At 43.6% G+C, this 26,062-nt stretch overlaps 1 protein-coding gene across 2 annotated transcripts in view; it reads right to left on the bottom strand.

Moving 5' to 3' along the window:
* Positions 1–17,724, bottom strand: part of RAB11FIP1 (RAB11 family interacting protein 1 (class I)) — a 32,359-nt gene extending 14,635 nt beyond the window's left edge. For both annotated transcript variants that reach the window (XM_004682239.2, XM_004682238.2), the window contains exons 1-2: positions 17,305–17,724; positions 360–796 (exon numbers count right to left, since the gene is read on the bottom strand). In XM_004682239.2, coding sequence (XP_004682296.1) covers positions 360–796; positions 17,305–17,681 — 814 coding nt within the window. In that variant the 5' untranslated portion in view covers positions 17,682–17,724. The remainder of the gene's footprint in view (positions 1–359; positions 797–17,304) is intronic.
* Between the last annotated feature and the right edge of the window lie 8,338 nt (positions 17,725–26,062).

Genomic DNA, 26,062 nt, shown 5'->3' on the forward strand with positions numbered 1-26,062 from the left:
AAAAAAAAAAAAAAAACCCAGATATACTCGATTCTATTAGCTTTAAAGACTTACCAATTTTAGTACCAGGCACTGTAGAAAAGGAACTTACACATCCCTGGAAACCAGAGGACTTAGCAAAAGGGACTTCCTATCCACAATCACCTATTATCACCTCAAGCACCACCCCCATCACATCACACCTGCACCATACCATCATTGCCATCTTCCCACATGACTACCGTCGTGACCATTTCAGTAACAGGGGAGCTGACTTAAAATTCTTTCTCTTAAGATTTGTTTGTTTCTTCTCTCTCAAAGCAAAGTTGGTTAAACCAATTAAGAGATGTCCCAGGAAGAAGGAGAAGGCAGAAACTCACTGTCTGAGGCAGAAGAAGATTCATCCTCATTGTCATCATCCCCCCACTGGGAATGAAGGTCCCCAGGACGAAGCACGACTTTGTCTGACTTTGAAGTAGGCAGGACAGACATGGACTGGGAAAGGGGTGTTCTCTGCAAATTTGACTTGGAAAAAAAGGTCTTGATCTTTGACTTCTTTTTCTTGTCTTTCGAAGACTCATCATCACTGTCAACTGAAGTTGTGCTGGGGATGATGGCTGAAGCTGTGTCGGATGCATTATCCTTATTCTTCCCCTTGATCTTGTCCTTTAGCTTCCCAAAGGGAGTCCGAGACTTGTCTTTCATGGAAAGGTCAAACATGCTAGCGGTCATGTTGTTTCTCATAAATTGGATGTCAACCTCAATTTCTCCTCGCTCTTTTTCTTTCTTTCCTGGTTTGGATTTCAAGGTATACCACCTATAGAGAGAACAGGTGAGTGGTCACTGCTGAATTGAAAACCCTAAAACAATACTCACAACCCCCGTTAAATGGCCTCTCCACACTGTTACCACCAATCACTGAAGGGGAGTGAGAACAGACGTATATTTTATTTTTGGAGGCACACCCACTGGGCAAAGACAGGGTCAGACTCTGCTTAGTGCATAACCACCTAACGAGCCAACAAAGAACTTTTTCTAAAAATAAAATTTAAATTCCATGACATTTCTTATGATAGGGATTTTCCTTAAATAGAATAAAAAATGCAAAGTTAATACACAAAACTGATAAGAAAGTAAAGTGTAAATTTTTTAAAACTTTTTTTTCATTATTTATTCATACAGAACTGGGGTACAGGCCAGTGGTATGGGCAATGGGATTCACTAGAGACAGAGTGGGGAGCAGAACAGGCAGAGCGACAAAGTATACTGCTGAGGGGAGCAGCGGGCAAGTCAGGAGAGGTCTGCTGTGCCATGTGGGTCACTTCCAGGCCAGGGATCAAACTCAGTGAAGCAGCTGCAGCTAGCTTGCAGTACTGCTCTTTAACCCGCTGAGCCACCAGGGAGGGCCAGTAAAGTGTAAATTTACAAGTAAATCTCAGAAAAAAATAGTGGTCTATAGAACAGTACATGAAAGCATGTTTTTTTTTTAATAATAGTTTATTTTTACATCATTTTGTGCATTTTTCCATCTCAGTTGTACTCCCCTTGGGCTTCCCATCACCAAATCACCCAAAGCATGTTTTTTTTTATTTTTATTTTTTTAAGATTTATTTATTTGTACATACAGAACTGGGGTACAGGCCAGAAGCTCAGGGGCGGCGAGAGGCCTCACCAGAGACAGAGTGGGGAACAGAACAGGCAGATCGACGAAGCACACTGCTGAGGGGAGCAGCGGGCCGGTCAGGAGAGGTCTGCCACGCCATGTGGTCACCTCCAGGGCAGGCGGGAATCAAACTCATGCGGAAGTGGCTTTAGATTCTCAGTGCTGTGCCTCAACCCGCTGCGCCACCAGGGAGGGCCCCAAAGCATGTTTTTTAAAGAGTGAAATACACAAGCCACAAAGTGACACGTATTATGATGTCATTTATAAGAAGTTCCTAGAATAATCAGATTCTTAGAGACAGAAAATAGAAGAGTGGTCACCAGGAACTAAGGCGGGGAGTGACCTGGGAATTAAGAATTCAGCAAGTACAGAGTTTCAGCTGAGGAAAATAAAAAAGTTTCAGAGATGGATGCTGGTGATGGCTGCACACTGGTGTGAATATACTCAGTGTCAGCTACTCAACGCTTACAAATACCAGCTACTCAGTACTTAAAATTAGTTTAAAAGGTAAGCCTTGTTATGTATATTTTGCCACAAGTTTTTTTTAAATGAGAAATTAAAAGGAGGTATTCCAGGCCTTCCCTGATGATGCAGCGGGCTAAAAGCACAGCACTAAGAAGCTAAAGCCACTTCAGCATGAGTTTGATCCTGGCCCTGGAGGTGATCCACATTGCGCAGCAGACCTCTCCTGACCCACCCGCTGCTCCCCTCAGCAGTGTACTTCAGTCGGCCTGTTCTGCTCCCCTCTCTGTCTCTGGTGAATCCTCTCACTCCCTTGCACCTCTGGCCTGTACCCCAGTTCTGTATGCATAAATTAAAAAAACTTTAATAAAAAGAAAAGGAGGTATTCCTCCTTGCTTTATAAGCAGAAAAGGAACACTTCACACACCATTCAAGTATTTCACATGAGCATGGCAAACTACTATAAAATCTGGCAAATGATATTCTATCAGTCCAAGGCCATTGAAAGACAAAGTTCAGAGAAAGGAAATCTGCCCTTGACATTTACCATCTGGTATACAGAAAGAATGTCGGTCTGATTCATAACATGACCTGGCCAGGACAAACAACTCCAAACACATGGTCTGTTCACAGCCATCCCCAGAGTTACCCTCACCAACTGAAAGTCCAAGCTGTGAAGTTCTTTGTAGTGACCTACTTAAGAGAGGAGGACATGGACATTAAGGAAATGATGGTTTCACCTGAGTAAGCACAATCTCCTCTTTGATGTTCGGCCTATCTTGTTCACAGAGCAGATCACTGCCCCCACTATGGTAGCTCATTCTGCACTCCAAGGAGTGGGAGCAGAGGGAACCAGAAACCCAGCACTTACGCAGCAGCTTCAACAGTAATGATTCTATAACTCTTGCAAACATACTTGTTTAAGTCTTGCACGAATGACAAGTGGGTATTATACTTGATGTCATTTTTGTGTGGGGCTCTTGGGTTCACTATGGGAAAGGTTTCACAAGAGGTCCCTTTTTAATGACATGCAGTGAGTTCCCCAGGTGAGTTTCTCCACAAGACAGAGACTCTGTTATATTTAAAGAGCAGGTTCATTAGAAGCTGGGACAGAAAGAAGGATGCTTGCATAGATGCAAGCAGAGCTGCCCGGAAAGGGACAGGCTTGCTGAAAGGCCTGCATAGTTGCAGGCCAGTGGCCTCAGGAGAGCGGCCTCGCTGAGGAAGGTCAGTGCAGAGAAGCCTCAGCATGGTACACATCATGGGCAGGCAGGAGGCTGCTGCCCTGCAGAGGGAGAGAGTGGGTAGAAAGAAGCAGAGCCACAGGTTGGCAGAGGACTGCTGCCCCAGGCCAGCACAGAGACTGCCCTGATATGGGAGGGGCTCATTCCTTTGTGGAGTGGCCTGTGTGCTGCTTATTTTGGATAACTATGTAGAATCTCACAATGGGCCCAATCTCTGTATCTTTACCCTCAGGTCTGTGCTTCCGATATTCCTACAGTAGTCTGATATAGGAGTCTCTATGACTGGGTTAATGGTCCTTCTGCCCCCACCTCCCTGCATGAGTCAGGTTCCAACCTTGTGATACCTCCCTCAGGTTTTCTACTCTCTTCCTCCATTAATACTCATTTTACAGATGTTTGGTCACTGGTACAGAACCTTGTAACTATTAAGAGGTATAGCCAGGATTCAAAATCAGCTCTGCATTTCTGCAAAGTTCCAATTCTTTCTTTTCTACCAAAATTCCTACTTTGCATTCACTCCTATCTTTGGTGGGCCATCTTCTGCAGCAGCACACAGAAAGAAGGGCTCAAATTTTAATGCTTTGTGAGGAACTTTTAAACTTCTAATCTAAATGTCCTAAAGTAAAAGAAGAAAGGGGAAAACCCTGCCACAGCTTGCCAACCGTAAATCATAAGATTACATAAATTCCAGTATACAAGTCAGCAAGAACTTAGATTGGATTAACAAAATACAGCCAAGATCAGAGAAAAATACGTGAACTACAATTTTGGACCTTTAGGAGAATTCTTCTATGGTTTCTAAAGCCATGACATACAGCTAGAGGTAGACTGAGAAATGCAAGGTCTTCACCTCACCCCCTGCCAGACTAGTGTCTTCTCAATACATATTCCAGGTCCAAGCCTGAAACAGTTGGCATATTTGTCACTTAGATGTAGGAAGGTTTATTTGTATTTTCGTCTTCTGACAATCATGTGTCAAATAGTAGCCTTGGTGAGGAAGGTAGGTTAGCTGTTGCAGGTACTAATTGAAGGCACCTGAAAAGGGGAAGTAGCTGAAGTTAAAGAGAGGCTCAGATGGAAGCAAAGCCTTCACCTCTCCACCTGTGGAGCTGAGCCCAGAACCTTCTTCCCAGCTCCAAAAGCTCTGCTGTTAGCCCTCCCAGAGGATGCAAAGACCTTCCAAGAATACTTCTTGAGAGTTCCTGGGGCCAGACCTGCCTTTCCGAAAGCATCCAAAGTCTGTTTATTTTGAGCAATGCTATAAGCAACTCTAGAATCCTCCCTGAAGACCTATTATTACAAGGTGTGCAGGTTCAGTCCCTGGGCACAAAAGTGGGATTTGGTGTGGAAAATTCCAGCACCACTAGGAGGTGGAGACACTTCACCAACTGCCACTTATTTTCATAAGCTAACCTGAAGCCAAACATCAAGTAGCCAAAGCAATCACAGGGCTATTTGAGGAAGGCAAAGGTAGATTGAATCAGGGCTCGGTAAGCATCCTATACAAAAGTTCAATTTTTGTTTTGTTTAAATAATATAACAGTTTATTTTTACATCATTTTGTGCCTTTTTCCATCTCAGTTGTAATCCCCGTGGGCTTCCCATCACCGAATCACCCATGTGCCAACACCATAGAAAGTTCAGTTTTTTTAAAAAACCTGCACAGGATCTATAAAAGCTGGAAGAAAGACAGGGATTTTCCTTTCTACTATCAATATTATCCTTACCACTAAATTCAAAGACAGCTTCAGCAGGAGATATATGACACAAGCAAATTTAGTACTAACAGTGAAAGTCATGAACCATAAATGTCTTACACCTAGACACCCCAAAGCCAAACACATTTGTGGGTTTTAACATTTAAGCATTAATTCATTTTTTTTTTAAAGTGTTTCTGCCCATGTTGGTACCTCCTATACATAGTTCATAAGTAGTGAAGTCCGGGCATGGTCTCAGAATACATTCTGGCTGGCTATGTGGGTGTGTTCTAGCCTTACCAGAAAGTTTTAAATTATCTCAGAAATCAGGGCTGGGTTGATTTCCCTAGTCCAAAGGGCAGAGTACAGGAAGAAAGCCATAATAATCTGAATACAGTAAAGGCATTGTGAAGCACATGTTCTGAAAAAAAAAAAATCCTGTAACCTATCAAAAAATTAAAGTCAAATAATCAATTCTTACTTACAATAAAAATTTAGGTCTTCAAAAATTAAAAGGATCTCTGAAACCACAGAAAGTGAAAGAAACATGTAAACTATACCTTTAAATAGTAACAGACACAGATAAAAATTCAAATCACCCCAAACCGTCTGGAAAGAAAACTTCAGTCTCACTGCCCCTCCATGCCTCTCAGCAAAAGGATGACCTGATATATATAAATAAAAATGTACATTACCCTGAAGAAGCTGCCCTACTCTTTGGGGGTGTTCTTTTTCTTTGGCTTGTTTTATGAGGGTTTTTTCTTGTTGCTGTTGTTAAACAAACAAGGTGATAACTAAAAATAAAGAAAAAGTCATTTAAGGTTTCTACATTCTCAAGAAAGGTGTCTTCTTAAGAGCAGTAAGGAATGTAGAAGAGAATGACTGAGGTAGAGGAGAGGCAGGATGCAGGACAGGTGCCCCCAAGAAGTGGGGCTGGGGAGCCAGGGGCTGGAGCTACATTGTCAAATCTCCTGGGCTTTTTTTCTTTTTTTTAAAGATTTATTTATTTGTGCATACAGACTGGGGTACAGGCCAGAGAATCAGGGCGGTGAGAGGCTTCACCAAAGACAGAGTAGGGAGCAGAACAGGCAGACCTGCGAAGTACACTGCTGAGGGGAGCAACGGGCGGGTCAGGAGAGGTCTACCACGCCAAATGGATCTCCTCCGGGGCAGGTGGGAATCGAACTCATGCTGAAGTGGCTTTAGATTCTCAGTGCTGTGCTTTAACCCGCTGTGCCACCAGGGAGGGCCTCTCCTGGGCTTTTAAATGGTCAATCTGAGAACAGCCAAAGCCAGCCAGCCATGCCCAGTTCTCAGGACCAGTTCGCCTCAGAATGTACTGTTGTTCAAATACACGGAAAGCTGATCCCTGAGGCCCTTCCATAGGAATGCAGCAGGGTGAGGGCCCTGTGGCTCCTGCTCTTGGGAAATAAGAAGTCAACAGGGCATCCCTGTAGTATTGGGCTTGTGCCTGGAAAGGACTGACTGGTCAGGCTCAAAAATAACCTTCCTAAGTTGAAACAAACATGTTTTTCCTTTAAAATATTCAAGAGAACACAGACATGTACAGATATTCAAGAGAACAGACATGTACAGATATTCAAGAGAATAGGGAAGTGATAGCTCCAAAGAGTCAACATTTTTTTGAGAAAAGTTCCAACTTTTTTACCTGCAAGGCACCGGATGTATAGAATGAAGAGGTCAGATCCTGTCCTAAAGTTTACCCTCTGGTGGGGCAGAGTGTACTCACAAAACACCAGCATGTGCTTGTGACAACAGCTGTCTTTTCTTTCTAACTCGAATTATGAGAACATAATTCGACATGAAAAGAAAGTCCTAGAGAGTATACAATTTCATCACAAACTAGGACTCACACACAAATGAGGTCTTCAACCCAAGAGACTACAAAGAACAGTCTTCTTTCACATGCAAAATGAGTGAAGGCTGCCTCCTTGTAGGGAAGGCTAACCAAAGGAAGACCACTGAATCTGCACGCTGCCTCAGCACTTCCATGTGCTCTACTCTCAAGGGACCCCTGGCCTGTGGGCCTGGTGTGGACTGCTCAGGATGCAATGCCTGTTTCCCTTTTGAGCAAAATCTCAACCCCGACTTGTAACATGAGTCACCTCCACAGTAACCAAGCATCGGTGACATGGGATTATGGCCTCAGGAGAGGAAAGAAACAGGAAGAAAAGATCGGCACCCAATATCATATTTGAGAAGGACTTTGATCTTCTCAAATTTTAAAAAGCAGTTTCTTAATTATCATTGCAAGGCTGGGGGAAAAGTTTGAAATTAAGTGGGGTTAGGAATTGAGAACATCTAAATTGGTTCTAAGAAATGAATAAAATGTCAGCTTCCTTTGGTGGCCTAGAAACCAAGCATAGCAAACAGGGACAAAATGTTTATGACCTATAAAACATTTCTGGGGTGCTAAGTGGTTCAACAAGTTTTGTTACTGACCAAGGTAGTTGGTCATCATTACCTAACTCTGAATACAGAATGACCAATCAGTCAACCAGGCCTGCTGAGGTGACCTGCCCCTCTCCCCACTGTCAACCACGTGGTGAATTAGGAAAGCTGTAAACAACTCATTCTTTAATCCAAATCCCTGAAATAGCCACTATAGCAACACTGAAACGTTACCGGCCATGAAACTCCACCTAAAACATGGTAAATGAAAAACAGAAAAAAGGTGGATGAAATGATTTTCTACGTGATTCATTTTATAGAAATTCCCTTAGGAAGTAACCAAAAGAGATTACAGAAAATAGTTCTGTTGTTTTTTTAAAAACTGACTCCCTGTGGTTAATGTGACCATTACTATTTTATATCTTAATTGAAGTCTTTTTCCTGGACATTTTAATAGCTACTAGTTGAGAGATAAATTCACATAACCTCCCTATAGTTCAGTCTCCTCCTCTGAAACAGGGTTAAAAGCACCCATTTTAGGGATCAAAAAAGTGTGTGGGGGGGAAGTGCATTGGACTATGGTGATGGCACACAGGTGATTTGGTGAAGGGAAGCCCACGGGGATTACAACTGAGATGGAAAAAGGCACAGAATGATGTAAAAATAAACTATTATAATAAAAAAAGCACCCATTTTATAAGGATGTTATTAGATCAAATGGCTTAATAAATGTCAAGAAGTGCTTAGAACAGTGCCTAGCACCTAGGCACTCAATAAAGGTTGGCTATAGTTATTAGCTAGTTATAAGCAGACAGCACATGCAATTTCATCTGTGATGTGTTATGTATCATTGCCTCATAGTCTTCATACCCATCATTTTTAAAAGTTGGATATGTGATACCCCATCACACCAGTGGCTCCCAAAATATGACAACAGTTCTGACCAAGTCTATTCCTAGGTATCCAAATGGAGCCATGAAATACAAATAACAGTGATTTGCATTTGAAAGACTAGGAAAAGGCTCAATTACAAAATTCATTTGTATTACACAATTTCCAAAACTAAAAAGTTTGTTTTCTATGACTTATTGAAAGCTTTAATGGTTCTCAGACAGAACTCTTCAGGGTTTTGATGCAGGCAAGAGAGACCAGAAACAGGGCCTCCAAGCTTTTTGAAGATGTGCCCAGATGACATAATGACTGGTGTATAAGGATCCAGACGTGTTTTCTAAGTTGAAAGCAATGCCAGACTACTCGTAGACAAAGACTAAAGGAAAGAGCAAGCACTGGTATTTTAAGATTTTCTAAGAATTACAAAAAGTAGTACATTTTTTTCTTAAAGATTTTATTTATTTATGCATACAGAGCTGGGGTACAGGCCAGAGGTACAGGGGCGGTGGGTGAGAGGATTCACCAGAGACAGAGTAGGGAGCACAACAGGCAGATGGAGGAAGTACACTGCTGAGGGGAGAAGCAGGCAAGACTGGAGAAGTTTGCTGCGCCATGAGGGACACCTCCAGGGCTGGGGATTGAACTTGCACTGAAGCCGCTGCAGCTCCCTTGCAGTGCTGCATCCAAAACCACTGAGCCACCAGGGAGGTCCCAAAATGTAGGACATTTTAAACACATAACGTTCATAACGTTACCACTCCTGCAAAACATACTTACCTTTTTATCTCAAAAGCCACAAATGTTAATATCCTACCATCAGATTAGGCATCTCGCCTCTTACCCAAGTGTCAGTGCCACAAATAGAGTCTACTTGGTCTGCCAAAGAACACCCTTGTGGCAACTGGGGGGCCTTCATCACTCACACAAAGAGACTTTAAGGAGAGAAATGAATATGCGATGACTTGGCTCACCTTCTCTTGTTCAGGATAAAAGAAAAACAAACAAACAAGCCTCAGCATGGCATTTATCAAAAGATGACCTTCATTGTACATTTTCCACCCTACAAACAGACTGGCATACTCCTTTCTATGAGAGCTGCTGGCAGTGAGGTGGAAGAGTTATGATTTCTCTTAAAATCAAGGGCCCAGGGTGGGAATGCAAACTAGTACAAACACTATGGAAAACTGTTTGGAGGTTCCTCAAACTGCTAAACATGGAGCTTCCCTACGACCCAGCAATCCCACTCCTAGGTATCTACCCAAAAGACACAAAAACACTGATTGAAAAAGATACCTGTACCCACATGTTTATTGCTGCTTTATTTACAATTGGAAAAACATGGAAGCAGCCCAAATGCCCAAAAGTAGATGACTGGATAAAAAAGATGTGGTACATATATACAATGGAATATTACTCAGCAACCAAAAAAGAGAAACACATGTCTTTTGCAGCAACTTGGATGGAGCTGGAAAAGATCATGCTTAGTGAGATAAGCCAACAAGAGAAAGAAAAATACCGGATGGTTTCACTCATAGCAGGAGTATAATGGACCAGGCGAGAAAATAACAAAAATAATGAACAACCATATACCAGAGACATTTTGTGGGGGTGGAGTGGGGAATGGGATCAAAAACGGGGTGCAGGGGGTTTGGGGGGGGAGAAATGCACGGGATTATGGTGATGGCACACGGGTGATTTGGTGATGGGAAACCCGCGGGGATTACAATCGAGAGGAAAAAAAAAATGTACAAAATGATGTAAAAAATAAACTTTTGTAATAAAAAAGAAAAATCAAGGGCCCAGGGGCCTCCCAGGTGGCACAGGGGTTAAGACGTAGCACTGTGAAGCAAACTGCAGCCACTGCAGCAAAAGGGAGCTGACCCACGTGGCACAGCAGACCTCTCCTGTCTCCCCGGCTGCTACCTTCAGCAGTGTATTTCAGTAAATGTGCTTGTTCTGCTCCCCACTCTTGTCTCTGGTGAACCTCTCAACCCCTGCCTCTCTGGCCTACACCCAGTTCTGTATGCATAAATAAATAAAAATAAATCTTTAAAAAACAAAAATCAAAAAAAAAAAAATCAAGGTAGGTCTAAAAGGGGAGGTGGAAAACAAAAAGCCCATACCAGCATTTTAAAATCTTGTCAAACAACAGATGATAAACATCATGAGAAGTTCCATTTTGTCAGTTTACTAAATGAGATAGGAAAGCCCCAAAGACGTAGGTGCTATGGGAGGTAACAGACTTCAAAAATCCTGAAGCCCAGCCGGCCACTGGCGCTCTTCACACCGGACACCCATTCTTTACAATGACAAGAGGCCTGGCAGACTACTTTCCCGGAAGCTTAAATTGTTCTACCTAGGTTAGACATGGCCTTTTTAATAAAGTGTATTTAAAAGTTAAGTGTGCAACAGCCACACCTCTAGAAACATTTCTCTGGGATTTCTTATAAATGCCTCCCCTTGGTGCCATTCAGAGGCCAGCATTCAGGAAAAGACACTTAATTGCCAGTGTCTTTTTTTTCTCTCCACAGGCACATTCCTGAATGTGCCCCTCAGGGACACCCTGGAGACTAAAGCCCTTGATTTTTCTCTAACATATTATCTACAGGCCTCTCCCAGAAGGAAAGGAATTTCTCATCTCCTTAATGGCTCCAAGGGACTCATTTGCCAAAGACATCTGCAGCCACCAAGATGCAGAGGGGAACCTGCTTCTTCCAGAAGGAAGTGTCCAGAAAGGGAACTGACAAGCAAGCCATGTCCACAACTGGGGACCTGAAAGAAGAAGGGGTTCGACCTGGGTAAATGTAATAGTAAACAACCCTCCGAGCACACACAGGCAAATGCTGCCTGCCCGGTGCCTACAGGAACCATACCAACCCATTCATCCACCTCCATGACCTTTATGAGCCCCTGTGTTGGGTCACACAGCCACCCAGCAAAGGGCAAGTTCCCAGAAGTCTCTGCCCAAAGAACAGTAGGCTAAATCAGCTTCCTCTGGAGGGCCAGCTGTGCATGAGATGCCACCATGGACCACTTAAGGGGACCACAACCCACTCACCAACTTCTGTCCAAAATCACTGTTCTTGGCAGCAGAAAAATTTCTTTAAAGGCCAATATGAGGGTCTGGTGTTGATTTTGCTGGAATTCAAAGGCCTGAGGTTTTAGAGCTCTGAACCTGACCCAGAACCAAAGGCTAAGCAGGGAACTGCTCTGAGATGAAGATAAAGCCTAAAATGACTTACTGTCACTTTCTCCACCAGGCCTAGGGCTTCTTAATCATTCTGGAACTAAGCCAGAGTTGGTATTCCCTCTAAAGTACTGGGTGAGAAGCACAATCTTGCAGGACACATGGCAATTAAAACTGTAGTATTTTAATGGAGATCTAAGATTATTTTTAAGTGGGAGGGACAGTGAGTGACATCAACAAATATATAGTAAACTGAACGATATTTTGCTAAGCATGTATACTGGTTTAAAGTAATTGTGATGTTTTCCCAAGGATAATTACAATCAAAAATGTTATGTCAGATACTACTTATAAGAACTTTCCTCTATGCTGGTGGGAATGTAGACTAGTACAACCACTATGGAAAACTGTTTGGAGGTTCCTCAAACTGCTTAACATGGAGCTTCCCTATGACCCAGCAATCCCACTCCTAGGTATCTACCCAAAAGACACAAAAACACTGATTGAAAAAGATACCTGTACCCCCATGTTTATTGCTGCTTTATTTACAATTGGAAAAACATGGAAGCAGCCCAAATGCCCAAAAGTAGATGACTGGATTTAAAAGATGTGGTACATATCCATATACAATGGAATATTACTCAGCAACCAAAAAGAGAAACACATGTCTTTTGCAGCAACATGGATAGAGCTGGAGAAGCTCATGCTTAGTGAAATAAGCCAGAAAGAAAAGGAAAAATACTAGATGGTTTCACTCATAGCAGGAGTATAATGGACCAGGTGAGAAAATAATAATAATAATGAACAACTATATACTAGAGACATTTTATGGGCATGGAGTGGGGAATGGAATCAAAAACAGTGGGGGGAGGGAAATGCACTGGACTATGGTGACGGCAAACGGGTGATTTGGTGATGGGAAGTCCACAGGGATTACAACTGAGATGGAAAAAGGCACAAAATGATGTAAAAATAAACTATTATAAAAAAAAAACTTTCCTCTAATGGTAGTTACAGAAACACAATGGAAGTCTTATAACCAAAGGGAAGTTTAAACACAGCAAAAAAGCCTGACTTTCCTAAAGTAAAAACATAAAATTGGTATGACCTAGTTGTCTCCAGAATGTCATTTTTCTCTATGGGTTCATTTTTCCTCATGTAATATATACCTCTTGTGATCCGTACCTTTCTTCGTCCTATGTTGCTGGAAGCAGAGATCTCATCAGCTGTGTTAGCACCTGCATCAATTACACTATTACAGAACAGATGTGGCCTGTAGGAAAACTGTGACTGCGTTAAGATACAGATACACACACATCCTGGTTTCAATGGTGCTTTACTAATTTGCTTAAACAGAAATTCCACTCACAGGTATCACAGTGACTGTTGGGGAAAGAAGGCAACAGCCACTTCCTGGTACATCTGCAACAGCAAGCACTCTTTATATTACACATTCATTCTTATCACTTCCTCTCACTCAGATCCAATCTATCACAAGTTGGACCAACTGAACCTTCAACATATTTCTCAAATTCACTTACCTCTCTCCATCTGCATGGCAATCACCCTTAGTACAAGCCACATCATTGTTTGCCTTGATTACTACAAAAGCCTTCCATTTTATCTGTCTGATTTCAACCTTGGCCTGTTTCAAATGCATTCTCTACCCAAGAGCCCCCACGATTTGTGAAAAACTGGATCACACCATGCCATCCACAGGCAGCTTCCATTGCTCTTAAATGAAGCCCTGCCTTCCTCTTCAGCACAATCTATACAAGCTCTTTGGATTGTCGGGATGTATCTGCCTCTGGGTGATTGCAGGGTTCCTCTCCTCTCCAGCCCCTTTCTCTTCTCTTCACTAGAAAAATTCTTCCCTTATTCTTCAGGTCTAAGCCTCAGAGAAGCTATTTGCAATTCTCTTTAAATCATGTCCGTCCTGCTCTTTCCTCTTCTGATACCCTTTCTCTTCCTCCACAGTTTTCACAATACATTATTATTTATTCATGTGTTCATCTGTTCAATGTCTCTGTCTCCTCAAGGCTCTGAGCTTCCTGAAAGCAGGTTACCATGTCTATTTTGGTTACCACTATTTACATTGTATACCTAGTAACCAGCACATAGTAGGTAGTAAAAAATACTTATTCAAAGTATGTTTGAACTTTAAAGACAAGAAGGGGGACATATTTTAAAATGAAATCATAATCAAATAATACCATGAATGAACATGAGGGAACATCTTTTATCATCCAAATGAGCAATGACGTTGAAATGCCCTCCTCTTCTTAGTCATTTCATTCCAGTGCTTAAAGCAAGTTAGGGTTATTTATCTCAGGACAGACAGAAAACTGGGTCTTTGGGCATGGGTGGGGAGGGGTGGGTGTAGGACAAGACGCAATCCATGAGAGGTGGAAGGGTTACCAGTAAGGCCCCATGCAACCTTACAGGGGATTCCCAAGAAAGAAAAATAACTTAGCTAGTAGTAACATTGCTCAAATTTTCCAGTCTATTACAAAACACCTAAATGTGGTTAGGAAGCCCAAAAGAATAAGCACTAACACTGACTGCTTATAATTTGTGAATTGTAGTCTCTCTCTATGGTCATATAAGTCATTTCTCTAAGTCCAACTTTCTCAGGAAAGCAATCATTTAGTCTTTACTTCTCTCTAACAACCGAGTTTGCCTTTGGCAACTCACTATGGCATCTTAAAGACACTTAATAGTTCTCTAAAATTTCTAATATTTATTGTCATCCTGATCCTTTCATATACAACCAAATTCCTTCTCAATTCTTCAGGAGAGGTAAGAAAATGATCACTCACCCTCTCTTCCTATCTGGAAGTATATGACAGTATTAAGTTTCAAGATATTTAGTTACACCCTGGTCACTAACCTGAATGGATATTTATTATTTTAATCTGTCCTGAAGAATTTATTTTCCTCAATTGTGTTGCTCTTTTTAGAGTAAAAAGGTATTTATGAATCAATCCAGTATCCTAAACTCTATGAGACTAGAGGTCTGAGCAGAGACTCTCTAAATTGGTCACCTGATTCTGCCTCTCAAATTCATGTTTGTTTTATGATGAGATTCAACTGAGACCCCAGGTGTTTAACAGGTAAGTGTAAGTGCAAAATCATTTCACTTCAATTTCTTAACTGAAGGAGACATGAATTATTTCCTATAAATATATCCTATCAATATGTCAGCCTCTGTTTGGCGTTTTAGATGTATGTCACATGCTAAATCCGAGGTCTACAAAATCTGAGTCATAAAAGGCATAGTCTCTTGACTTCAAAAATAATAGATGGGGGCTTATCAAGAGGTCAAATGGAAACATTGACAGTTAGCTCTTAAAATCTTGGCATCAGGATTCATGACAGAAGTCAGTTTCTATAGCAACAACTCTAATTTGCTGTTGATTCACATATATACTCACATAGATGCACTCTCATACACACACATAGACCTGTAGGCCATGATTTGAACTTTTCTTTTGCTTCTGGTTTTAACATCTAAAGTAGAATTAAACCACTAATAAACTATTTCAAATAATTTTCCTGGCCCAACCAGGATGTAACTTCCATCTCTCTAGATATCTCATGGCTCCAGTAATTTTGCACACTCAAGTGATGTACCAGGCATCAGATAGGCTTAATTTAACTGGGTTCTCCCAAACCTTGGAAAGTCCCAGGAAATGGTAGATGGAAAATATGCAATTTCACCTATCTGCTAGAGGAGCAAACAAGCCTTCCTTTGTAGTTATTACCAAAAAAAAAAAAAATCAGGGGGAGGGGCTAAAAAATAACTAAGCACTATTTTTCTACAAGTCAACACTATGACTACATAGTTCACATAATAGAGAGGAGTAAGCATCTGGGTTTAGGATTACATTAGAGAGGATAAGAAAAATAAAGATACAGAAGCTGAACCCTTCCTGGAAAAGAATTTAAGAAGAGCTTCATTCTTCACAAAATATTAACAACAGAACTTTTTGAGTCCACACACAGTCTCCATAATTCAGGAACCCAGAAACATCTTACAAATACCAATTAAGTCTGACAACAAGCTCCACCTATAAACAGGGAAACTTGGGTGTATAGAAACCAAGCAGCCTGAAGCCTAACAATGAGTCAGGACCCAAAGTGAGAAGCAGGCCCAAGAATCGTAATCCCCATCTCTGGTAGGGAGATTCCATCTATCTTTCAAGGGAATAAAAGTTCACAAGAAAAAAGGATGGCAGAGACAGAAATTAACATCCACACATCCTGGGATGGATCAAAACAAAAGACTTAGTCAGCTGCTCAGCTGGTGCTGAAAAAGAAGCCATGCAGGTCCCAAATGTCATTTAATCAGATAGAAAATTAGCATTGCTTCAGTTCATCCTTAGCAACAAACAACACTGCTCACCTTATGGTTTGTAAACTGATGCCATGAGACACTCCATCCAGGCTCACCTCAAGGCTCTCTATTTTTATCTGATTTGAGCTCAGAAATACCCATTCATCTTTGACCAGATAAGAAAATCAGGTATTATATTTGCAAGCATGAAACTGGACCCACCCCACAGAAAAGGGAGTCTGGTAACTTCAAACCCTCTGGCTTTTCCTGCCTCCTTCACTAGGGAAAGTTAAAATACTGTTTATATCTAAAACACACCAAGTGAATCAGTATGCTTCACAAACTGTAGGAGTTAGGTGGTCACATGATGGGTTTGCATCTTCAAGGACCAACAAAAGAACCAGTTAAGTTAAACTAGCTTCTAGTATAGTAGATTAGTATAATCCAATGTTCCAGTTACAAACACCTGTGTAAGAAAACCAATAAATCGGTAACACTTAGTAGAGAACTGTCTTTGCCCAGGCTGCCCTGCAGCACTGAGATGTCCTGCACAGAAGTCTTGACTGGGGATCTAACTACAGGTGATCAGCCACTCATGCAGGCACAGAACTGGAGAGAGGCGAACAAACTCTGTGGGAAGCAACGCTTATTTCCCAGTTAGACTTCCTCAAGAACAGGCCCTGCTTTTGGTTCTAGCCATCAGTGGGAAATCCTTATTAATTAGGAACCCAGAGCAAAAAGGGTTAACATTTTTTTCAGTCTGAAAGTTAAGACCAAACTGTTCAGACATTCTTTAGGAAGGAGGGGCAAATTCTGTCACCAACCCCTTTGTGGCTGTGAAGTGGAGGTGGAGGCTAGCCTTCACCAGGCAGCCTGCATTCCCAAGCCCTCATTTTAATGCCCCTTCTTGGGCCCTGGGTGAACCTCCAGAGCCAAGGAGTTGCCTGGGCTTTACTCCCCCAGTTACTCCCCCTGGGTCCAGTAATTCTCAGCTCGAGGAAACATCCACAAGCCTTCCATATAAGCTAAGGCTTGTCTCAGAAACACAATACCAACACGAACAAGACGAATTCACCAACCCACGTATACTTTCAATTCATCAAAAATTCATTAAGTGCTTACGGATGTTCCATGCTCTGAGCACGTCCCTCACATTCAAAATCACCCCAGGACCTCTCCTGCTTTCAAAGAGTCCACAAACTGGGACGCGACGGTCGAGGAAGGTGAAGCTAGGTGCGAATCCTAGCATGGGTGGAAGGGATCGCGCTCTCTCTCGGAAGTCATCCCCGGGTCAGCCCCCAGTCCCCTGTGGGGCGCCTCACCACTTGATTGCCGCGCTCATTCTAAAGGGACCTCGGCGCCCAGGTTACACTGGGCACTGTCTGCACTGCCCGCCGCTTCGCTCCCTGTCCTCTCCCCTGGCCCACACTTACTGGGTCTTCCTGCGGCCCTGGTCCCGGTGCAGGTCCCTCAGGTCCACCTCGGCACGGCCCAGGAACTTGTCCAGGCCGAGCAGAGCGCGGTGCAACACGGTGAGCTGCAGGGTGGCGGCGGCCGCGGGTGCGGCCCCAGCGGACAGCAGCGGCGGCAGCTCGAAAGTGGCCTCCTCCCGCCACACCGGCGCGCCCAGGCTGCGCTCCGACACCGAGGTGGCGTACTTTTCCTTGCCCACCTGGATCACCGCGTACGCGTCGCTCGTGCCCCCAGGACCCTTGGCCCGCAGGCCCCGCGCCTGCAGCACCGTCACCTGTACATGCGTTGGGGACCACACGGCCCTCGGGCCCCGGCCCGCCGAGGCCGCCAGCGACATGGTGACGGCGCTGCGGTCAGCTCTCAAGCAAAGTGAAGATTGCCACGACCCACTGTCTCTACTGCCCGCCCCGACGCCCCGGCCACTTTAAGGCTTCCGGCCACGCCCCCACCGGGGCCCGCCTCCCCCGGCCCCGGCCACGCCCCTCCTGCGCCTCCCTGCCGCACCACCTGCGGGCTCCAGCCGGGCACTACCTCCGAAGGGTGCGTGGCAACCGGGCCCCGGGGGCGGGGCTGCCTGGACGAGCCTGGAGGACATGTGGGCGGGGCGTGGGGCGTCAGGGACTCTCCGGTCTGAGAGGTGATAAGTGAGGGAAGAGGTACCCATGCTACAGGTCGCGCTGTCCAACTGGAACTGACCGCTGCACTGACTCATTTCCAGGCGGCATCTCTGATTGGCAGGGGTGTGACCGCGTACAGATTACGCAACATTTTTTGGTCTCAGTTTCTTCATCCGTGAAATGTGAAATGAGATAATAATCATCTCATGGAATTGCTATTTAAAAATATAGTAATAATGTAGCCTGCCACTTGGTGAGTACTCAATAAACGGTAGTTATCAGAGCAATAATGAATAGGAACATGATCCCAAAGTCACTGCTCCTTCTTCTTTAGACTGTCAGGCTCTGTAAGAAGGCGGTTTGGGGATGGTGCCAGGTAGGTGGGGAAGGAGGAGGGCCAATTGACCTGAAAAGGGGAAGGTAAGGGTGGGGGGAGTGACCTATTTTGCCCTGCCCTCACCAAATAAGGTGAGGTGAAGTAAGGGGAAGAAAGGAGGAACTGAAAATAGGATTGCCAAACCAGACATCAGCAGAGGCCACCCCCACATACACACAACCCACCCCCACATACACATACCCCCAGTTCCACATTTCTCTCTGGATGGAAACTCTCAGTCTCCATCAACTCCTAATCTGTGGTGAAGTCACTGCCTGTGATTTCCTTGTTCCAGATGTCTATGAGATTGGCATTTTCCAATATCCTACTTCAAAGACTCAGCAGTTGGAAAGGGTCACTTTGAAGGTTTTAGGATTTTCAATTAAGGACAGGCCTAGAGCAGAGACGTTTCTTGTTCAAGACCCCACAACCTCCAGCCAGGACTAGAAACCAGGTCTTCCAACTCCCATCCAATATTCTTCCTTCATCCCTTGGAGCACTATGAATTTCCTACCTGTTCTCTGGGCTCTCCACCCTCTGCCCCACGCTACACATTTCTGCCCCAATCTGCTCTAAATCCTACAGTGTTGACTCACCACCAACTGCATTAAGTTCAGGCTTAACAAATTTCATTCCACTTTGGCCCCACCCTAACTAATTCTCCTCTATCTCTGTATCCTGAGCAAACTGTAGCCCAGATAATTTTCCCACTCCCGGGCAGGCTTTTACTGACTTGGTTGTCCTCTATCAACCTCTAGGCTCAGCCATGCCCTTCTGACGGCAAGGCTTCATTCAGATTTCTCCAAAGCTTATTTTCTGACAGCCCTTTTCAGACCAGGAACTAGGTGATAACCGATTAAATTGTTTCCACCACAGTCCCAAGCAATAATCTGGGTATACAGAAGGTTCTTAGGAAGTATATGGAATTGAAGAGTTCCCAGCTCTTCCAGCCAACCATGACTCCAGAGTATTTTCTTTTTCCCTGTAGTAAATCACGCCTCAGACATTATGCCTCAGGTTTGTAACTGAGGATAACTACAGTTTGGGAAAGGTTTATTTTGTACGTTGTAAATATTTAACAGTGAAAGGAGGCACCAGATATGAAGTGGAACTCTGGGGTTTTGGAGCTATTTTCCCTTTTCATGGTCTGTTATCCTCAGAGCTCTATTCATTATCACAATACTTATCGGGAATTTATCGTGGCCCACATATTCAAAATGCCACTGTGGGTTCAACAATGAACCCACAGGTGTGGGTTCCTTCCTTCCAAGGTACAAATACTATAAAATACTATATAAAATACTATAAAAGAAGCCCTGCATTAATGAAATATTTGGGTGGTTTAAGAAGAGAGACATTTTCCTAAGTGAGGGAAGGGGTTGGGAGTGATAAGAAGGAAGTGGCTGAGAGCTAGCTGTAAAGAATCTATGAAATTTGGTGGGCACTGAAGTGGACAGGAAGAAAGAGGAGACAAACAGAACAGCTAAAGCAAATGTGTGGAGTCAAGTTTAGGGGTTAAGAGTATTCCGTTGAGGTAGGCATGTGGGATAGTTTAGGGGGGCACTGGGTTTAGACAGTGCAGGTGAGCCAATCAAGGTTGGCAGACCTCCCAGCTCATGCACATCTGTCTTACAAAAGAATAAGGAGCTTTCACCAGTCTTGGGCCAGGGTGAGAAGGCCATCAGAGGATTTTGAGCAATGGTATGGTCAGCACTCTTTTTTTTTTTTTTTTAAAGATTTATTTATTTATTCATACAGAACTGGGGTACAGCCCAGAGGTGCAGGGGTGGTGAGATGATTCACCAGAGACAGTGGGGAGCAGAACAGGCAGATCGACAAAGTAGACTGCTGAGGGGAGCAGCGGGCAGGTCAGGAAAGGTCTGCCACCATGTGGATCACCTCAGGGGCAGGCGGGGATCGAACTCATGTGGAAGTGACTTCTTAGTGTTGTGCTTTAACCTGCTGCGCCACCAGGGAGGGCCCTCAAGCACACTTTTTAAGGCAGGTGTGGCAGAAGTAGCCTGGCAGCCAGGTCACAGCCAGATACCTTCATTTGCGCTTAGGTAATGCAAGTGCTGCCTGGCAGACTGTCTGCCTTCTGCTAGGTCCTACCCCACTCACTACCCATCCTTGGTGTCTACCCAAAGTTGGGACTGAATTACACGAGGCCTATAGTTCCCTCTTCGTTGTTCCACTGTCCCCTACTCCACTCCATCCCAACTGAACAAAGTCAGAGATCTGGAGTAAAAAATGATTCTGGGAGTAAAGTTTTTCAATTCTGGTTCTACACACACACATACACATACACACAGAATGACTCCTAGCTGGATTTTCTCATAGGCTGAGCATGGCACAGATTATCCCCTCCACTCATGGAAAGGATTAGAGGACAGAGAAGGAGGGAGAACATGACAAGCTAGGAGAAATTATGAGCACCTTGTGACCTCATATGTTTGGGTTTCAGTCAGACACAAATAGATTCTGTGGTTAAAGCATTGGTGGTGGGTTGGGGGAGGGCAAGTCTTCTCAGGAGAGATCAAGATCAAGATCAAGATCCTTCTTGTTCAGACACTGGACACTGGCAGAGGTTAACTCAGAGAGGCAGAACTTACTGGAGGCAGGAGTTTGACATTTATCAGGGAAGAGTTGCCATCTGCAGGACAGTGCTAAGGCTCTGGCTTACTGCCCTCCGGGTAGCAGGGTGGTTGTTTTCACCCCTCCCCCAGCCAGAGCACATTGTCTAACCCTCAGGACTCAACCCGATTGACCACGCTGGAATAAGTCCTGCTCACAGTGTTACAGACCCACAGTACTGGCAGGGAGTGCGCAAGCGCAATGAAAATGACCGGACAAGGCCAACCAGCCCCGCCTGTCATCGGAGGAATCCACCTGGGTTGCCCCGCCCACTGCTCCTGGGGCCCCACAGTCTGAGCCAGCTGACCCCTGGCAGGTTCGCTGAATTCCAGGAGTGTTTGTAAACACCTCCCACAGCGAGGGTGCGGCCAGATGATTGCTCTTTCCTCTGACCCTGTCAAGTCTCCAGCTCTGACTACAAGAGGAAAAGAGTTTCAGTCGGCCCCTGAGCACGTGAACAAGGGCCCTGGCAGGTTAGACTGGACAAGTTAGCCGCATTTCTACCCTGAAAAGCAGACCAGCCCAGCCCTGACTCCCAGCTGGCTTCCTAGGCCTTGGCCTAGGGCTGGGCCTCTCCACCAGTGTACAGTTAGTAGGGTCGCAGATTTGCTTTTTGGCTCAGCTAATGCAACTTCCCCTTCTGAGATGTCAAGTAGAATCTTGCCAAAGGTAGGGAGGAAGGCATGCAGAGAGACTTTCATTGTCCTGCTCATGGCCAGTTGCGCTACCCCACAACTCCTCAGCATCTCCCAACCGCAGGAATATCAGATCCTAACGTTAATATATGGGGTCTCTGACTTGGCTGAGATGCTATCCCAAGGGGAGAACAGAAAACTAGTAATGGCTGCTTGTCTTTTTTTCTCCTTTGCCTCAGACCCTGGGGTGTGGTGACAAATGTTTGCACAATGACTCATTCACTGGGATGCTCGGTAAACAGTCTCTGGCGTTTCCAGATTGATGGGAACGGTGTTCCAGGTGGTGGTTCTAGGAGCAAGGGTCTCCTGAGCCTCCTGAGGTCCAAGACCCCTCAGAGTTTGGCCCAAGAGTTTGGCACACTGTGAGAGTGTGAAGGTTAAAGGGATAGCCCACCTGAACGGAGGTGGGCTCAGCAGGCACCTCTCCTACAGTCTTGTTGATAGCATTGCTTTTTTAACAAATGATGTCACAGATAAAGCAAAGATACTAGCTTTTCAGTGTAAGCCCTTTCAGAAAAGGCCCCTGAACCCCATTTACCTTCCCACTTTCTGCACAAAGCCTTCCCTTTTGCCTCTACCACTCAGAATCGTGCTTGTTTCCCAGCTTATTTCTTATACTCTGATTCATTACTTGCTTTACTCACATGTAAGTATTTTAAAGTCATAACATGTGGTCCTTACCTTTTCTACATCTCTCGATTCCTGGCAAGTAAAAAGCAGTTTATGTTAAATAGAAGAGACATACATGACTTAAAACCTTCAGCATTAGCTCATTCCGCCCCTGCTACCTTTAGCACTATCCTATACAGCCATCTTCTGAAACATAAGGCTTTTTTTTTTCTGATTGTGAAGGAAACATGTGGTCATTGTAGAGGCTAACAGTACTTCACCTTTCTGAAATCAGTTTCATGGTATGCAAGACCAAAGCAGAAGTTGTAAGTGTTTATTCCTCCTTTACTTGTCCCATGGGAAACTACCCCACAGGGTCTTGTTTTCTTCCTGATCTCTTCCTTATATGCCATGAGCCTCCACTATCTTAAATGCTAGGGCCCCTGGACACAGACCCCACCATAGCAAGAGTGGGCCTAAGCAGCCACCATCCCTTTATTCCTCTTCCTTTTTGATGCCAAAACATATGGAACAGGACTTCTGGGTACAATGAAGTTGGACTCTAACAATCATATTGTAGCCTGGAAGCTTAACAGTGGAACCCAATGACCAGGTATGGGGGGGAGACCTGAATAAACCTCTTTACTGATGGATCCCCTCTGGGAGTCAGCACTAGGCTTTCCCCATCATCCTTCTTACCTGCCCACAGGTCCTCTAATGAATCTCTTCCCACCTTCCAAAAGCCTTACCCTACCCAGTCTGAGGATACATAGCACCTTTTCCCAAGTCTGAATTGTTCACCCTGAAATAACATTTCCCCTACCACCCCAACCATCCCCATTTCAAGTTTGAAGGAGGCAAAGGAGGATCAGTGGCAGTAAAGTCTTGTAGAATAGTTGGGAGAACAAATTACAAAATAACCCATTCCGTGGCATGATCGGGTATTCCAAGTCAAATTTTCCTCAAAACTTGCACGAAAAAGTAGATGAGTCCTTGGAGAGATATCACCTTATCTATAATGAGAAAGTAAATGTCATCATTCATTATTTTTAAAAAACACATGTATTGAAATCTAAAATACTCAGAAAATAAAAAGTGTGACCACAAGGCACAGCAGACCTCTCCTCTCCTGTCTTGCCCGCTGCTCCCCTCCGCAGTATGCTTTGTTGATCTGTCTGTTCTGTTCCCTACTCTGTCTCTGGTGAATCCTCTCATCCTCCCCCACCTCTGGCCTATACCCTAGTTCTTATATGCATAACTAACTAAATCTTTCTAAAAATGTTTATGTAACATAGGAGCAGATTTATTAAATAATTTTTACATATCTTTGTAGTATAGCTATCACAGAAGAAAGACGAAAAGGAAAATGTACTATAAACATTATACACAGGAAAGTCCACAAGAACTAGAATAGTAACAGCACTTGCAGAAATCTCCCTCAGTACCTCCCAACTGGCTCCTTGGCTGGGCTCGAACGCACGCTCCAAAGGAAACCACTATGCCAATTCCTAACCCCATAGGTTACTCTGCTTTTTTAAAACGTATGAATCATACGTTCGGTCTGATTCCTTTCACTCAGTATTCATGTTTATGAGCTTCACCACTGGTGTCAGTAGAACAGTAATTTGTTCATCTTTACTATTTTGTAGTATTCCATAGTATAAATACACCATAACTTATTTATTTTTCATTCTACAGTTGATAGACATTTAGGTAGACATTTAGGTTGCCTCTAGCTTGTGGCTTGAAGTGAGATGAATGATGACCACCCTAAAGATCTTAATCCCTGGAATGTGTGACTGCAACTTTGAGTAGGAATAAAAAGGGGTCTCTGCAGATGGAATTAAGCCAAGGATCTTGAGATGAGGCAGTATCATCCTGGGTTATCCAAATGGGCTGTATGTTCAATGACTATTGTCCTTTAAAAATCAAGGCAGGGTCCTCCCTGGTGGCGCAGCGGGTTAAAGCACTGCACTGGGAGGCTTAAGCCACTTCCACATGAGTTTGACCCCCGCCTGCCCGGGAGGAGATCCCCATGGCTGGCAGACCTCTCCTGACCCGCCCGCTGCTCCCCTCAGCAGTGTACTTCGTCGATCTGCCTGTTCTGCTCACGCTCTGTCTCTGTCTCTCACCCTCTGCATCTCTGGCCTGTACCCCAGTTCTGTATGAATAAATAAATAAATCTTAAAAAAAAATCGAGGCAGAAGAAAATTTTAAAAAGTAAATTTTAAATAAAAAATAACTAATTTAAAGCTGACATTAATATAAATGCACATACTTTCTATAAAAGAATGAGTCAGTGTGAGGATACACAAACAGAAGGGGAGAAAGCCATGAGAAGAAAGAGGTAGATATTGGTATGAGGCATCCAAAGTCAAGAAACTTTCACAGTCACAGGAAGGTAGAAGAAACAGACAGAATCTTCTCCAGAGGCTCTTGAAGGAATGTCACCCACATGACGCTTTGATTTCAGTCTTACCTCTGGCCTCCAGAATTGACCGTGGGAAAATAAATTACTGTTATTTTAAACTGCCGAATTACTGTTATGGTAGCCACAGGAAACTAGTAGAGGGCTATTGGGAATAAATTTGCTATACATTCTCACCTGACCTTTGGTATATACATAAGCTTACATAAACATAAGAATGGGGTTGCTGGATCATAGAGTAGGTATATGTTTAGCACTAAGTGATACAGCCAAACAATTTTTCAGGATAGTTATACTCATTTGTACTCCCATCAGGAAAGTCTGAGAGACCCAGTTTTTTCTCATCTTTGTCAACGTTGGTATTGTCAATCTTCTGTATTTTGCCCCTCCTGATGAATTAATGGCTGCTTTAATTTGCATGTTTCTGTGTGTTTATTTACCATTTGGATATGACTTTTTTGTGATATGCTTATTCACATCTTCTGTCCATTTTTCTCTTTGTCTGTCTTATTGATTTGTAGAAAAAAATTTATATTATACATACTATAGTATGTATACATAGTATATATACTATCTATATAGTATATATAGTATTACATATATATGTAATATATTTATCATGTATAGTTTTGTCCAAAAATGTAATGTAAATATCTTCTCCCACTCTGGTTTGACTTTTCACTCTCTTATTGATGTCTTAGAGGTGAAAGGACATTCTTAACTTAAAGAAAAACGGACTCATCAATATTTTCTTTTATGTGAGTGCTTTTTTGTCTTGTTTAAGAAATATTTGCTCCTCCAAAGTCATGAATATATTCTTCTTTGTAAACTTCTAAAAGCTTTGCTACTTTTGTTTATATATTAAGGTTAGCACTCAGTCTGTAGTTAGTTTTTGTGTGTTGTTAAAATGTAATTTTTTTTTAAAAAAAAGACAAAATTATGACTCTCATGTAGATATAAAAAAAAAATGAACACATGCTGTGCTCTCCCTGGTGGCACAACAGGTTAAAGCACTGCATTATGAAGCTCCCCAAAGCCACTGCAGCACGAGTTTGATCCCCTGCCAGGGAAATGACCTACATGGCACAGCAGACCTCTCCTGACCCATCTGCTGCTCCCCTCAGCAGTGTATTTCAGTATATCTGTCTGTTCTGCTCCCCACTCTGTCTCTGGTGAGTCCTCTTAGCCACCACACTTCTGGCCTGTACTCCAGTTCTGTCAGCACAAATGAATAAAATTTTTTAAAAAAATGAACACATCTGGCCCTCCCTGGTGGCACAGCGGGTTAAAGCACAGCACAAAGAAGCTTAAGCCACTTCCGCATGAATTCAATCCCCGCCTGCCCTGGAGGAGATCCAC

Source organism: Condylura cristata, unplaced genomic scaffold, assembly GCF_000260355.1.
Source record: "Condylura cristata isolate star-nosed mole 26May11 unplaced genomic scaffold, ConCri1.0 scaffold00014, whole genome shotgun sequence".
Taxonomy (NCBI): Eukaryota; Metazoa; Chordata; class Mammalia; order Eulipotyphla; family Talpidae; genus Condylura; species Condylura cristata.